The following is a 16,975-nucleotide window of genomic DNA, read 5'->3' as shown; positions in this document are numbered from 1 at the left end:
AGAGGGTGGGAAGAGGTGAGAGTGTATGTTTGTGTTTGTGCATTGGACAATGGAGGTTGGAGAGGAGTAGTGGCCTCTTTGGCAGAAAGAGGGAAGGGAGAAAGTGCAAGAAGTGATTTATAGACTGAGACTCAAATGATAGAGAAGGAATTATCCAGGAAGAAGAAAGGGGACTGAGAAGAGTGTTTCTAAAAGAAGTAATATCATATGCAACGGCTCAAGGGCAAAAAAAGAATGTATATTTAACTTAATACATTAGATAAATGCTTCTCAAGCTTTAATGAGAATACGAATCACCTGAGTTTAATGTCAAGATACAGATCTTATTCAGAAGTTCTAGGGCAGGACCTGAGCTCCTGGGTATCTAACAAGCTTCCAAGAGATATCAATGCTGCTGGTTCATAGACCAAACTTTGAGTAGCAGCATATAAACAACTCAGTTTCCAGTAACTGGACACTTCACTCTGGTGAAATAACTGAATATTCCTTAAGCTATTTTCTGATGTGACCTACTTATTCACACTGCATGAATCATTAATGATTGCAGTGTGGTGACAGCTCAGGACTCGGGCAATTCATATATAACATTGCTCTACAAAGGAGTCTGCTTCTCTTCCTATAATATTTTTAAAGTCACTACTTTAAATTCTGCTTTTGTACCTTCTTTCCTACCTTCGTCTTCCTCCTCACTGAAATGTATTTAGCAGTTTCAGCACGAAACCAGTCTGAAAGGATGTGCTTAATAAATACTGTCAACACTTGTCAAAATCAAATGAAAATGTCCCAGGAAAGTATTTGCAGCCATACCCATTAGGAGCAAGTTATAAGGCTGTACTGTATCTTGATAGCAGTTCTTTTAATGTCAGTTTGAACTCATTTTAATAAATGCATGAGTTTCATGTTCTTGCCATCTCTGTCTCATCCTGTAGCAGCAAATGTTCTGCTTCTCTAGAGACAACATTTTTGCAAATACTCTAAAAATTCCATTTCCATTCCAAAGACATGGGAACAGATTGGGCTGTGTTGTAGCCACCTACTGGAAATTTACATCCATGTCACATGATTTAAAAGATATGCCTCTCTAGATATATTTTGGATATAGGTGTCAATAAATTGATTCATAATGTGTTTCAGGAGAGTGAAAGATGCATTGGCTTTGGTGCAAGGAGTTGCCTCACAGTTATTGTGAAGTAATGCACAGATTTTAGTCCCACTATGTGACTCTATTGCCTCATTTAATTCTTATAACAATAAACAAATATATATATATATATATATATATATTTTTTTTTTTTTTTTTTTTTTTTAATGCTATACATGCTTAGCCTTAGAACAAATGGAGTGAACCCTACAGGCAAGCAACAGTTTCAAATTCCCTTCTTCACCTTCATCTCAGACCAGGATCTCACAATCATCTTAAAGGCAGAAGGGCTTTCAGGATACATGTGGGTAGACTTGTCATTTCTTCTTCCCATTAGACTAGATCAGCAGTTAAACTTTTATGTACATAGTAATTACTATAGCACCCGCGGCTACTTGCAGTCATATACATTGTGCTTCATGGGAAAACAAGGAACTTCCAAGGGTGATCTTTCACTTTTCCCGATGTTCCCATTACTCCCTGATTTTGGAGCTACTCTCCCTAAGTTAGATGTGATCCCCCTTTAGAACGATCACAGATTGTTGAAGCTCTGTTTCTACTCTGTTTTATATCAGGCTTGTCTCCACCTTACTTCTCAGTCTGCCTACTTCCCACTCTCAGGACCGATAACCCTGCAAAGAGACATGGGAGGTGTCCTAACAGTGAACCTAAGTCCTTTGGTGGCCTGGATGGAAGTGATCCACCAGCTCACCAGAGTTGCCTAAGGGACACAGTAGCAAACAGGACATGTAGCTTTGTAGATTCTTCAGCCTGAACTCCTGCACATGGAGCTTTGGCTCCTAGAAGAAATACAATTTCTCTGACTTATGGGCCAAGTTATTACAGCCCAAAGGTAGCTTGGTCTGTGGTCCTGTCTTCCACGTGAAAATGATTTGGAACCTCACCTGTTTGGTGTTTGTGTAAAAGCCAAACTTTCCTGTGGCCAAGAAAGCATTCAGAGGGACATCTGCAGTTGCATTTGAGGGAGAATCACACTTAATAGCGTAAAAAGCTATAACCTCACGTGTGGGAAGCCTGTAAAAATACGGCTGAAAACTCAGACTCTCTATGATATTTTGAAAGTGATGTCCATAGCTAGCAGGGACCACAGACTTTACTCCAAACATGTCATCTATAAAAGAAGAGACAGACCCTGAAAAGCTAGGCAGTATCCTGGCTAAGAAGTTATAGCCAGTATCGGGAGCCAGTTAGCTTTTGCATCCTTTCCCCCTCCCTCCCTCCCCTCACCTTCCTTCCTTTCCTTCCTTCCTTCCTTCCTTCCTTTTGCAACCTTTCACCAGTTCAACAAAAATAACATGGGTGCTATCTTTTCATTTAAATTATACTCATTCTATTCCTCAAGGTGGCAATTTCTCAGAAAATAATACATAAAGTTTAAAATAAAGCAGATCTTACTTGAATTATTCTTTGAAATTTTTACCCAAATTTCTGATCTGTTACATAGCACCATCAGCAGTCATGTAAAAATGTTATAATTAATAATAGAAATACAAACAGACTACATACATGCAATATTTGACTTACGGTTAATTGCAATGCAGTGAAAGTTGACTAATTCAGAACTTAAAGCATGAGGGTTATATGTTATTCAGAAATACATTGTTTATTTAACTGATTTTCTATTGTGCTTCTCTTAAGAAAAAAATTCTATATTTTGGGTTGATAATTGCATAAAGAATCATTAGACAGTATTCCAAAAAATGTATTTCAATGAATTGTATATATTCTATGTGGCAAACAACCATGAAAATAAAATGTGTATAGACTTGAGATAACAGTACATTTTTTTAAAAACCCAAATTTGCATATTTTCAGAAGAAAAATATTTAGCCTAATTTAAATACAAAACAACCCTCTGAATCTTAATATTTATAAATATTCTAAAAATATTTTCTAAAAATAATTTCAATTTATATCACATCTTGAGGCTGCAGAAATAATTTCAAATCTTTTAAAATATTTATACAGCCCCGTATATAGTCAAGCCCACCAAGATTTGACAGAAATAGGGGAAAAGGATATAAGTCTAGAATAATGGAGTTAGAGAAGTTAAGATACCATCCCCAGCCACAGAGATTATAAAGAGATGACCTGTGTTTTCTAAAGCTCATGTTCATTTCATAGTACCACCCTGCCTCCCAGTTAAAATTATGTTTTTCCCTCATTTTAAAAAATAAAATGAGTTGGGTTTGTTTTTTGTTTTGTTTTGTTTGTTTGTTTTGGTTTTGGTTTTTTTGCGGTGCGCGGGCCTCTCACTGTTGTGGCCTCTCCCCTTGCGGAGCACAGGCTCCAGACGCGCAGGCTCAGCGGCCATGGCTCACGGGCCCAGCCGCTCCACGGCATGTGGGATCTTCCCGGACCGGGGCACGAACCCGTGTCCCCTGCATCGGCAGGCGGACTCTCAACCGCTGCGCCACCAGGGAAGCCCAAAATAAGTAATTTTTATGTGTCCATTTTGGCCGAGCAGAATTAATGTGAAAATTGAAAGGATATTACTTGGGTTTTAAAACTGCTTGCTTAAGAAAAGATGTCAACCCTGCTAGAAGTCATGCAGATGCACTGTGTCCATCCACCTACACTGGAAGGTGATGGGTCGCAATTTTATATTCACAATGGAATAGGTCATAGTGCTTCCACCAATTACAAAAGTGAAACCAACGAAGAGGCAAGCATCAATGTCAGCAGGAGGGTTTGCAGTGTTCAGCACAATCTGAAAAGATGATTTTCCATAAAACCACATCATGCTTCTTTCTTTCTGAATATGGAGATGATTCACCAGAATGTGTTCTCTTTTGTGTTTTGGGGCACAAACAGCGAGTTGGAGTCACCCCTGATGTATGAGGTTCCGGAACTGCAGCAGGGCAGCGCCAGCGGCAGCTCGGGAAGTAGCTTGGGTAGCTCCATCACTGCGTGTAAGAAGGTAACACTGCCTAACACCACTCTCCTCTCACCGATTGAACTTGAACACTACTTTAGTTTGACTTTTCAAGCACTTCTTCTAAAGCAGGAACAGCAACAAAAACACACCACAAAATCACCCACAATTTGCTCCCCAGGACAACCCCCTGATGACATTCAAAAATCTAATTCATGGAAATGATCGGAAAACTCAAGCATTTCAGAAACGTCTGATTTAAAAATTCTAAGCCTCCAGTGCTTCACCACACCTCCAACTTTTTCTAGTAACTCTTTCCAGACATAGCCATGATTGACGGCTTCTTGGATCTCGTTGTAGAAAAATCTTCACAGGTTTTGAATGGCCCAACTTATCATATTAAGCTCCTAAGTCTATATCTAAGAAAAATTCATGGCTCCTCTCCTTTTGCTATTTTCTTAAAGGGAAGGGTATGCCTGATTATTTTATTAGGAACAGAATTGCATTTCCTGGAGTATAGATTTTAGAACTGATAAACAAGTCTTGCTTTAAGACACTTGCAGAAAGTTATCATTTGAACAACATAAAATCATCTAATTTAATTGTCCGATTTTTCCAGCCAATCCAACTTCAGGCCCAGAAATTTAAAGCCAAATGCCCAATTCCTCATCTAATGCTTTTATCACTATTTGATGCTGAATTCCAGAGAAAAGTGTGTTCCTTTTCGTGAAAACTTAGAGGAAATCACACTGGATTAGTTCATTTATTGTTAAAACAAAGTTCAATTATAAAAAGTACTTATAGCTATAAATTAAGATAAAGTCTTTTACTAATCATATTGTATAAGTATATATAATTACGTATACATAATGTGCATTATATATATATATTTCAATTTATTGATTACTGTACCCAGTTAAGCAGCCTTATGTATTCTGTGCTTGTGTGATTTTGTATAGTTCTTAAGTACCAAAGAAAACAAATATCTTCATTAGAAAACATATATTGATTATAAAAAAAGTAGCATTAAACATAATTTTACAAAATATTTTTATGCATATATTCATAACCAAATATAAAAATATACCTGCCTGATTAATTAAGGATTCTTATTATCATGTGTTATATGATCCTCATAAAATTCTTATAGAGGATTCCGTACTATGAATTCCAGTTTTTAATGTAGAAAACTGAGGCACTACAATTCAAAATGACTTTGAATTACTTATGAAAGAACTAAAGCAGCAGGTTTTCAAGCCCTAGGTATGGTCTATTCAACTCTGTAACTCTATAAAGTCTTCACTGGATGCTATGTCTATCATAAGGCTAAATGATTTTTAATTTATTCTAATTTTTAAATAACTCTATTTCTATTGATTAGAATTCCAGCGGCATTTAAAAGAAAGATTGAAGCCAGACTGCCTGAATTTGACACCCAGTTCTATAATTACTAGTTGTGTGATTTCAAGCAAATTACCTCTTCATGACTCAATTTGCTCATCTGAAAAAAGATAATATTACCCACTTCACAGAGTTGAGGTGCAGAGTCAATGAGTTTATAGACGTGAAATGTTTAGAACAGTGCCTGGCATATTGTAAGCACTCAAAATAATGATTACCTACAACTAATAGTATTCTAAAGAATGATTTTATCAACAAGTAAGCAGTGCCAGAAAAAAAATTCAATATTGGCATTACTGTGCTGAGAGAGTTAGTACTTTATTATCTGTTATCTCAATTATGCTTATTTCCCTAGAAAATAGGTAGTCATATTCATTTTTTTAAAATCTTGTCTGGAAGTTAATGAACTAATAGAACTGTTTGGGACTGGGCAGCTACTAGAAAAAGTAAAATAAAAATTCAGTCATCTATTCTAAATGATTTCATATATATATATATATATATATATGAATTTAAAGTTTTAAATATAATTCTACTCATTCCACAATTATTTCTAGAACAACTAGTATTAGGTTGAACCATATGAAACTGACTTTTTTATGGATCAAAAATGATCAAATAGGGGCTTCCCTGGTGGCACAGTGGTTGAGAGTCCGCCTGCCGATGCAGGGGACACGGGTTCGTGCCCCGGTCCAGGAAGATCCCACATGCCGCGGAGCGGCTGGACCCGTGAGCCATGACCGCTGAGCCTGTGCGTCCGGAGCCTGTGCTCCGCAAGGGGAGAGGCCACAACAGTGAGAGGCCCGCGTACCACAAAGAAAAAAAAAATCAAATATGGGTAATTCCATACAGTCCAACCCAAATACTTTTAAAACTTTGTTACATCCTGAGGAAAGATACAAGGATAGATCACAAATGGCCCCTGGTCTGGAAGAATTTACAGTCTAGTGTGGGAGATAATACTGGTTTCTCATGTGAAAAGTCAAACAGTAATTAATAAGTTAAATAATTATGTGAGGTAACTACACAGGCATATCTCAAGATAGACAAGTGCATCTTAATTTGGACTTTGAGGTATGATTAAGATTTGAATGAGTAAAGACATTATCCAACTAAATTTAGGAAGGATTGTTACAAATTAATGCAGGAGAAGTCAATACTTTTGAGTACTGGCAATACTTTTCTAATATTCATAGCACATTCCTTTCATTTTAAATATTCTCTTAAGCTTACATACTAATTGCATTTTAAGACAATTTAGTAGCCATATATGCCACGTGTCATACACCATGTGGGCTATAGCTGTTTTCCTTGCCTTCAAAAAAGTAGCTCACCTGTGTTTCTTCACTTCTTTGTATCAGGAACATGGACCCTCAGGGAAAGGCATGAATATTGAGACTTAATTCTTTTATTTTATTATTATATATTACTACAAGCTGATTTAAGTGATCATGATTATATTTTTAATTGCATTAATCACAGATAATGGGATTGGGGAAGTGAGGATCTATATATTCACAAATGCACTATACAAAAGTGACAAAAAGAATAAGGGCAGCTCTGTCTTAGAAATAGCAAGGCTGTCCAGCTGAATCACCACTCTTCACAGTCAGTCAACCTTCTATAAGAGTAATATGGATAATTGAAGTCTATTGGTAATTCCCCAAACTCATTTCATGTAATAGCTTCATCTTCTTCCCCATCAAACCTTCTTATCAGAACTGATATATTGGAAGAAATGAAACAAGGCTCCAGAAGATAATGCATTAGTTGAATAATCAGCCTCTGAAAAATTGCAAATTGACCGAATGTATTTCATGTGCCGTGTGCTTCACAGTGAATCTCTAAGGTTTTTGGGAATCCTACCCAGGTGCAATTTTCTTGTTAGGGAAAAATGGTCACTGGACACCATAGCAGTGAAAAAGCCATATCATCAGGAAAAAGACTTTGGTGGTCTTATTTGAAGGACTTATTAACTCCTTAATATATGTTTTTATCAGTAAGTCTTTCCCCAGAGCTAAGATTACCATATCATCTAGTCACAGTCTATATATACTCTCCTGGAATTTTGTGGATAGACTCCCCTTTTGCTCTCAAAATTTCCCTGGTATGCACAATGTTATACCATTATCCCAGCTCTAGCTTCAGAATTATTCTTTCTCTTCCTTCTCCCCTTCCTCTAAGCGCTAAGAAAGCTATCAGATAAATTCACACTGAGGTGTTAGTGATTGCTTAAAATAAAGCAAAAAAATTGCAATCACAATAAAATAGTGACTGCAAAAATAAGATCTATTTTTACTTAACTACTACTACTGCTAAACTAGTTCGATTGCCCCCTCCCTTAACTGACATTGACAACTGAGCTCATTGAGCCTGGACATGATTTCAGAATTCCATTCATCACAAAGCATCAATCCATCCAAGTTGGGATGTAAGCTAACCCCTATGTCACCCTAATTTAATGAGCACCAAGACCCAGGGGAAGTTTTAATATATGTAAAATAATGCATTTAAATGATAGTATTCCAAATATTGCCAGAAAAAAATTGAGAGAAAGAAAGAGAGCTGCTGGTGGAGAGGGAATACTGGAGCTCTCCGTGGCATCTCTTAAAATTGTATCTCACACGGACATTCCCTGATGTTTCCTCCTCTCATAGGACAATTCTTCCTTACAAGACAAATGCAACCACCTTTGTGAAACTGAATCATAGGGACTTTCCATTAAATGAGCTAAATTATTATAAATGTTATCCTTTTATGTCTGTTAAACACTAAGTGACACTATATTGTCTCTATAATAAATCAAAATCTGTTATCTAAAGGGAGGTAGTGAAATGTTGTGTAACAAAGCTGGACTTGGAATCCAAAGTCCTGAGTTAAATTCCAGGTTTCTCTTTTTACTGTGTGATCTTAGGCCAGTGATGTAACTTCTCTGAGTCAGATGTCTTAGGGTTGGTGTGACGTTTATATACAGAAAGTTTTGTGTAAGTCCTTGGCACATAGTTGGTGCTCAATAATTACTAGTTCCAAGTAAATAATCTTTATACAAGGGCAAAATTTATGTAAGTAAAATTTAAAAACGAATCTGGACGTAGCATGCATTGTGCCTTCATTGTGTTGAGTATCTGTTAGACTTTCCTCTAGTTTGAAAGCATTATAGTCAATGCCGTATTTCCACAATAGCTGACATTTTCAATGCATGCTTTACTTGATGGGCTGAAGATTTGTAACTTGGGATATAGTGGAACCAAGTCTCTGAATAGGATTCATGTGAGGAAAGAATTGTTGGAGAAGAATCAATACCTCAAAAGCCTTCTCTTTTTATGTCATGTTAATTAAATCCACCTTAAACTTTGACTTATCAAAGGCAGCAGGCTGATAACATTTCAGTTTCCCAGAGGCAAAGTTTGATCTTAATATGACATCTGATCAGCTCTCTGAAGTTTCAAGAGCATTCTTTGGTGTGACTGACCTCCTTTAAACTGACTTAAATTTGCTGTCAACAGTGGCACAGATACAACTGAAGAACAAAATGGAAGCTCCTTGATGTTTCATCCTACTCTGTAATATACATTTTCATCTAAGCCCATATCATTTTGATGACATGTAATTAACAAAAGCAATTCAATTAATGTGTGCAGGCGTGAGCATACAAACTGAGAAGCTTTTTCAGAATCTGATCCATATCTCTAAAGACCTTTTTATTAGTCAGAATTATACTGTTCTTGGCCAAGAGGCTCAGTATTAATTCTAGGAAGTACATGATGGAAAATAGCTATAATATTCTGTATTTGTAGAAACTCTTTCTTTTTTTTTTTTTTTGCGGTACACGGGCCTCACTGTCGTGGCCTCTCCCGTTGCGGAGCACAGGCTCCAGACGTGCAGGCTCAGCAGCCATGGCTCATGGGCCCAGCTGCTCCGCAGCATGTGGGATCTTCCCGGACCGGGGCACGAGCCCGTGTCCCCTGCATCGGCAGGCGGACTCTCAACCACTGCACCACCAGGGAAGCCCTAGAAAGTGTTTCTTTAAAGGAAGGAAGGGCTTTTAAAAATATATAACTAAATAAATAAAATTTAATACAAAGCCAGCATAATTGAGCCATAGCCACCTTTCTATAGAAGGAAGACACAAGGTTTTTCCCTCTGAAATGTAAATTACTCAGAGCTCTATAAATACTCTCTTCTGATCAAGCAACCTGGTAGTGATTTTCAGGCTCAGATTTTGATACCAGAGAATGGCCTATCCAAATTTTGTTAAACTGCTAGGTGTCTTGTTGTATTGCCCTCCTGCAGGAGTAATCAGGGGCATTAAAGAAACAGGGAGATTTTTAAGAAAAGAATTAGACAGTATGGACTCCTCTGGCGGTCCAGTGGTTAAGACTCTGCACTTCCAATGCAGGGATCACGGGTTCGATCCCTGGTCACAGAACTAGGATCCCACATGCTGTGTGGTGCTGGGGAAAAAAAAAAAATGTATCTATTATATAATATGTATATATAATACATATACATAAATTTTTTAAAAAGAAAAGTGTGTATTGTCCAGCAATAAAACGACCTTTAAAAAAAAAAAAGAAATAGTTGTCTTACTAAAAGTGGTATTTGATGATGGTTAATATAGTAGTTCTAAAGATAATTCCTTAGAGCAAAGGGAGAGTGGAGTCTGGGATGCCAGGGGAAGCATAGCTGAAATGGATAGGGAAGCAGGGAAAAGAGAGGCAGAATCTGTATACAGGCAGTGGGAGGAGGGAAAAACGAACTCTGATGAGACACATTTGGAAGTCAAGGTCAATAGGTCTCCATGACATTGAGAGTTGAACAGAACCATGAACTCTGACTATTTGAACCAAGACGTCCATGAGTGGTGGTGTCATTGAGGTCATTAGGAAGAAGAGCTAGGAGACAAGGTAGCGAGTTCACAGGTTCAGATTCAGCCAAGCTGCATCTAAAGAGCCAGCCACAGAATTCCCTCTGGGGGCCATTTCGCTGACTGCCTAAGGAAACTTCCTCATGTGCTGAGCCACACTGACATCCCAGAGGCTTCAAGGTTGCACTGAGGCCAGAACAAAGATGATGCAGGCTCTGTTGAAGACTAATTTCCTCTGCCTTCACCAAAAGCAGGTTGAAATGATGAATGTCTTCTCTTGCCTTTAAAGCAGGCTGGTCCACACTGAACTTTAGAGAGGTGGGGCTATATGTGCTACATGGCGAGTTTATTCTTTGGAAAATGTCAATTCAGTAATCTTACGTGGGAAACTTTGTTGCAAACCAGCAATTATGGCTCACTTTGCAGTTTGAATACGATTCGGCTTCTTACTTCAAAAGTCAAGACTTCTATTCAGGACTCCACACCACCTCTCCTTCCTGCCAACAATTGCTATATAGAGTACTTGAGACTCCAATATGCTAGTCTTATTCTGTTCTCTACAGCTCCGTTCCTTGAGCGTCCTTTTTGCTGTGTGTGAAGAACTCCTGGAAGGATTTTGCAGTGCCTTTCCTTTTCTTTCTTTTTTTTTTTTTTAACCAAAAATTAGGACTCTGAAAACCCAGAATAGCTTAAAACATTTTGTGGAATTGAGAGTGATGTTGCACTATTGAAACTAGGCAAGTGATCTTTTTTCCTGAATTATTGCAATTACACCAAACCTTTATATTAGGTATTCAATATCTCTATCGAAAACTGAGAGGGGGTCTAAATTTTTTTAAATATCTAATCTGGCATTCAAAACTCTCTTTTCTCTCTGTGGGCCTTTAGAATATCTTACCATCCCAGGGTTCCCCATCACTAGCCTTAAGGTTCTCATCTCTTTCCCTTCAGTCCTCCATGTAAACAACACTCTCAGCCTTGTAGCCGGCAGTAAACACCATGTTCCCCACCAGTCCTAACAGCATCCACCTTCCCTGTATCTGGCCAGGCTCACCCTTCTGATAAAAGTGCCCACTTTTCAATTCTGCCAGAATGGGACGGAAAGATTTGGCTCAGATAAACTTGAAGAGTCTTCCATAGGGGCCTTCTGGCTCATGAATCTCTGAAAATGAGCCCTGTCATGTGCATGACCACATTTACCAGTCTTGTCTCTACATGTTGAGAAGGAGACCTGCCCTAAAAGGTCCAGATGAGGGCTCACACTCTCCAGAATGAGGACTATCCAAGAAGCAGGTGTGAACCTTAGCAAATCATGTGTCCATATGCTGACATCTTAGAAGGTAGTTGTTCCCAGCAGCTTCTTCCAAGGAAGAGTCAAGAAACGAGAAATGCCACTTTCTTATAATTGCCAAAGGCCAAAGGTACACATCAGTACTCAAGGGATAGGTGGCCAAATCCGCTGTCCCTTTGATGAACAGCAAAATCCGCGCTACTTACACTTTGCAGAAAAATCATACAAAGTCAATGGTAGGTCTAGATACACATCATGTGTTTTCCTATACGTGCGTTTTTTCTTATCTTTTGCTTCTCCTAACATTAAAAAGCACATTTCCATCACTGGTCATATCAACATGACAGCATTATACTGCATCTAAATAGCAATTAAATAGCAATTAATCAGCTGTCCTCCATGTATGTCTAATTTGACTCTCTTTAAATCAGACCATTCATAAATTACACTATAATAGCATTTCCTGAGTATATCTGTGTTTGAAACTCTTGTATTTTATACTTGAGACTCAAACTTGGTTTTCATTTTCATGTGGAGAAAGCTCTGATCAACTTTCAAAGCATTCTTCAGCCAGCCGACTGGCTGAAGTGTGATGTGGCAGAAGTAAACAAGCATGGCTTGATACTGCTGAATTGCCCTCTGTGCTCTTATACCTTTCTTGTGATTGCATTGATATACAATGTAGCTTCCAGGACAGAGTAATTGTGTGGCACAAGAAAAGCAGGGAGAGATCTGAAACAGTATACCTAGTTCATTTCTTGCCACATTAGGATAAACTCTGTGCCTGGTTAATATACAAAGTCTCCAGATTACATACATGGGGACATTAATTTCAAAGAAAAGAGTCCTTTTGTTCGTGAAACATTTCCATTTTATACTCAGTTACTTGCATGTGTGACATTTGTCAGAAATATTTATAAATCAGTATATTTCATATTTATTTCCCAGAGGCAAGCTTAGTTCGACCAGGATTGCTAAAAGCATCCCATAGATAAGGACTCTCTCGCTATAAGAGTACAGTTTATCTTGAGGTTAGTATGTTTATAACGAGATATGAGAATGTCACCTTCTTTCTTCTCTGGGGGTATTCCCTCCCACCATTCTCCACAGTAAAGAGAGAAAGAATTGCAGATCCGCTGCTAGGCATTTCCTTCCCAAACTTCCAAACCATCTATGCCTTTGATCTGCTCCTTGACAGTGGAGAATTGCTAGTTCCAAGGCCTTAAAAGAACTCCATTGTTTTCCAATACTTTTGTAATAATCAATTACAAGATTTCCAAACTGTACTAGGTGTCAGTCGTGTAATGCAAGAATGTTTCACATCCAACCAGATGATCATTGCAGAATATGTCCTATGAATAATCAAACATGATTATTCATACTTTGGAAACAGTTTCCCCCTTTTGTCAAAGGAGGCTAAATACATAAAACGTCAGGCAGTCAGCCAGAAGAATCATCATTGAAAGGAAAATGTTATCTTAACATTTAATTCAACCTTCTGAGAAACTGAGATGAAACCACTGAGTTTTCTATGCCACTTTTTTCCCTCCACACAATAATTTAATTTCCAGTTTGTTTCCTTGCCTCTTTTTAGGAGTTCAGTGTGCTTTAAATAAGCAATAGAGTTTCGCTGTGAGGTAATGAAAAGGTATCATATCCCAGAGTGGAAAACAAAAGATTACAGAGTTCTCCAAAAAGTTCGCTAAGGCACAGATTAACTCAACATAAAATAAGTGGGTAAAATTATACAAAATGATCCTTTGTATTTCTGCAGGGTCAGTTGTTACTTTTGAAAACAAAATGAAAAATGTTACTTTTTCATTTCTAATTCTGTTGATTTGAGTGTTCTCCCTTTTTTTCTTGATGAATCTGGCTAATGGTTTGTCAATTTTGTTTATCTTCTCAAAGAACCAGCTTTTAGTTTTATTGATATTTGCTATTGTTTCTTTCATTTTTTTTCATTTATTTCTGATCTGATTTTTATGATTTCTTTCCTTCTGCTAACTTTGGGGGTTTTTTTGTTCTTCTTTCTCTGATTGCTTTACATGTAAGGTTAGGTTGTTTATTTGAGATATTTCTTGTTTCTTGAGGTAGGATTGTATTGCTATAAACTTCCTTCTCAGAACTGCTTTTGCTGCATCCCATAGATTTTGGGTCATCGTATTTTCGTTGTCATTTGTGTCTAGGTATTTTCTGATTTCCTCTCTGATTTCTTCAGTGATCTCTTGGGTATTTAGCAGCGTATTATTTAGCCTCCGTGTGTTTGTATTTTTTACAGATTTTTTCCTGTAATTGATAAAAGGGTGAATTTTATAGGGATGTGATAGCTCTATGAAGAAAATGTTACCAGCAGTAGAGATGCCACTGTTTATTGCAGAGCAAATAGGTAATACTATCTGACGAATAGCTGCCTTCGTTCTTCCCTAACATCATTCTTATCAACTCTCTGCCATCTTTACCACTCACTATGCAAATCTAATTGCCCTGCTCACATTACAATCTCTTTGTGTAAGAAAAATTTAATTGAGTTTCCTAGAAAACGGCTAGAACAGCAATAGGGGCCTGGAGATTCTCTCTGAGGGATGCTCAGGGCTCTATTAATGCACTTATCTGGCTTCCTTCGTTTTATCGCTCCTCTTGCTTTTTCTTTCCTCATCTCCAGCGCACATTCATGAAAATGAAGTGCAACATTTGAAAGGATGATTTCTTTAGACGGTGTCTCCAAATCTTTTCCACATTATTATACATATTTTTAAAAATAATATTTGTTTGGAACTCTTGAATAAGCAGATGGCCAGAGGCGCTTGTCCTGGAATGGACAACCCAGGTTCTCTCCAGCCTCCAGACAGCTGAGAGAGTCAATGTCTCAAAATCCCAACACATCTTAACTTCTCTGAGTCTACCTGTTTGGGGTTGGGGGAACGATAAATCTCTGCTTTTGAAGAATGAGTTCATTGTTCTGATGACATTATTCAATTAATTTTAAGCACCATTCCATCGTTAATCATGATACATGCATTAGGCAAATGTAGCATTTTGTGTTTGAAATTTTTCTTTTTAAGGGCTTTGATGCTTCTTAACATCGTTATACTTACAATTATCAGAAAATAAAATTTGGCAATATTTGATAGTACAGAAGTAGAAAATGGGAATTTGCTCAACATAAAAATTCTTTGTAACCTTTCCATAAAATCTCTGAGGAAAACAAAAGCCTTGCAGAAATAATACTCATATCATCTAATGGGAAGGACAAGACATGCATGTACATTCCAAAATTCTGAGATAAAAAATTGTTTTCATCATGAAGAAGAAACATTTGATAGGGAAAAGGGGTTGGTTTCAATTATATCTTGATAGCTGGGAAGGAACTTTTGGGAAAAAGTTCAGGGAGCTGGTGGAAAGATATGAGGAAAAGCATGTGCATTATAAAGTCCAGAAGTTGGAGCTCTTTTAGTAAGTGGGAGATTCTAGCAGAGAGTGTGTGCAGAGAAAGTATTGGCGACAAAGCCGGGAAAACACCTAAACTGGGCATAGTTCAGTATCCTGAACATTGGAGCTTAATACCTATTCATGAAATGATTAACAGGTGGGAGCTGAATTAGGTTCTGTCTTGAATACTAGGCCATAGTTTGACAATAAGCCCATAAAATTGGGAGCTCACTGAGCAAATATGTCCTTCCTTGTTCTCCAGGGCCTGGTCTGGTTTCCAGTAGGAATAGATGGTACGATGCTAATGTTTATTGCGTCAATTAATCAATTGAGGTTAAGGGCTTGGGAGAGAATTACATAACATCAGTAATCGTATTTGTGATAATAATAGCTATTTATTATTCACTATTCACTGTTTGTGAACACCTAAAGTCGTCAGATACTGTGTGTGTTTCGTATTTTTAATGTCTACTAAAAAAATTCCTCATTGTGGGTGCAACACCGACCTCATTTTGTAGGTGGAAAAACTGAGTCTCAAAGAGGTTAAGTGACCGCCTTAGGTTGCACAGTTAATTAATGGAAAAACCGGAATTTGAAACCAGGTTTGTCTTCAAAGGCTAGAACTTATCTCTGATTCTGGTTTCAGTAAGCTAGATGGATTTGAGAGGCAAGGGGTGAAGGAGATAGAAGAGACAGACCATTACAACGTTAACAATTGTAATTGTTAAGGACCCTGTGGGTGTCCAGCCTTCCCTAATTGCCCTTCCCAAGTATCATCCCATCTCTTTTATTCTCTATCACTGCACCATGTTGAATTTCTTTATACTACCTACCACGATTTATAATTAAAAGTGTATGAAGTGTATTTCAGTGCTCCTTTATTTACTGCTGGGTTTCCATGCCAGATTTTCAGTTCCATAAATGTGGAGATCGGGTCTGCATTATTCACTATTGTATTACCCAGAGACTAGTCTAGAGCATGTACTTAAATGTTAAGTGAATTAAAGAAAAAATTAGAGGAAAATATAAGACTAGAAACAGATAAAGAGGCGTTCCAGATGGCACAGACGTTTCAAGCCAGGGTAGGAGAGAATTGCTCTTCCATTAACTGCAAATACAGAAGTCAGGGAGTCAGGTTTCTTTTAAGGGCCGGAATTGGGGAGGAAAGGGTTTGGGTTTAGACACAAAGAGTCCAAGGTGACAGCAGGAGATCCAAGAAAAATAACTAACAGCTAAAACTGTGAAAAGCCAAGCTCTAGAGAAAGGTCAAAGATGAAGTCGTAGACCAGTGAGTCATCCCCCCAGGCGGGAATTAGTACCCAGAGAGTCAATAAGATCTCCGAGGAAAAGGGTTGTGAGGGGTGGAAAGAGCAACACGCTGAGGCCCTATGCAGAGGGGATACTCCCTTTTAGGGCATCAGAGAGGAAAGCTAGTTAGAAAGAGAGACATGTTCTCCCAACCTTCTCCAACATCCCCAGACAACTCAGACGCATCTTTCAACTTGACATGAGGGTCAAGTGCACAGTCTCAACCTTCCGCAGGTTGAACTGGCTACTCCATCCTGGGTGATCTCTGACACGGATCGTGCTGATCAAAGCACCTGCTTTCTCTATCACGGGCCTGTCAGTGCTTGTTCTCCCCTCTTAGAGTTTAATTCCCAAGGCACAGCAGTCATTTCGTTCATCTTAATATTCCCAGTGTCAAACATCAAAAGAGTTCAATGAACCTCTGTTGACCGAATATTGAGTGAAGGAGGAGATGAGAGAAGCGAGAGGGGTAAAATACGAATGAAGCCCCACAAATACAAATGAAGAGAAACCGCCAGGTGCCGTGCGGAGATCAAGAAAATGTTAAGATGGAAAATGTGTTTTCTAAACTTTACTGCATTCTCATAATAAAAGCCATCCCCTATCAATTGCCTACTTGGTTAAGAGGGTAGATCCTTCATG

General features: G+C 38.1%; 1 protein-coding gene across 3 annotated transcripts in view; it reads left to right on the top strand.

Annotated features, from left to right (window-relative positions):
* The window catches only part of SPHKAP (SPHK1 interactor, AKAP domain containing), a 129,653-nt gene that overhangs the window by 29,956 nt on the left and 82,722 nt on the right, over nucleotides 1-16,975 (top strand). For all 3 annotated transcript variants that reach the window (XM_012532950.3, XM_033426064.2, XM_049712514.1), the window contains exon 2: nucleotides 3,977-4,082. In XM_012532950.3, coding sequence (XP_012388404.2) covers nucleotides 3,977-4,082 — 106 coding nt within the window. The remainder of the gene's footprint in view (nucleotides 1-3,976; nucleotides 4,083-16,975) is intronic.

The sequence above is a fragment of the Orcinus orca genome, chromosome 7 (genome assembly GCF_937001465.1).
Source record: "Orcinus orca chromosome 7, mOrcOrc1.1, whole genome shotgun sequence".
Lineage (NCBI taxonomy): Eukaryota > Metazoa > Chordata > Mammalia > Artiodactyla > Delphinidae > Orcinus > Orcinus orca.
Note: the sequence above shows the minus strand (reverse complement) of the source record. Positions and strands in the feature narration are given on the sequence as shown.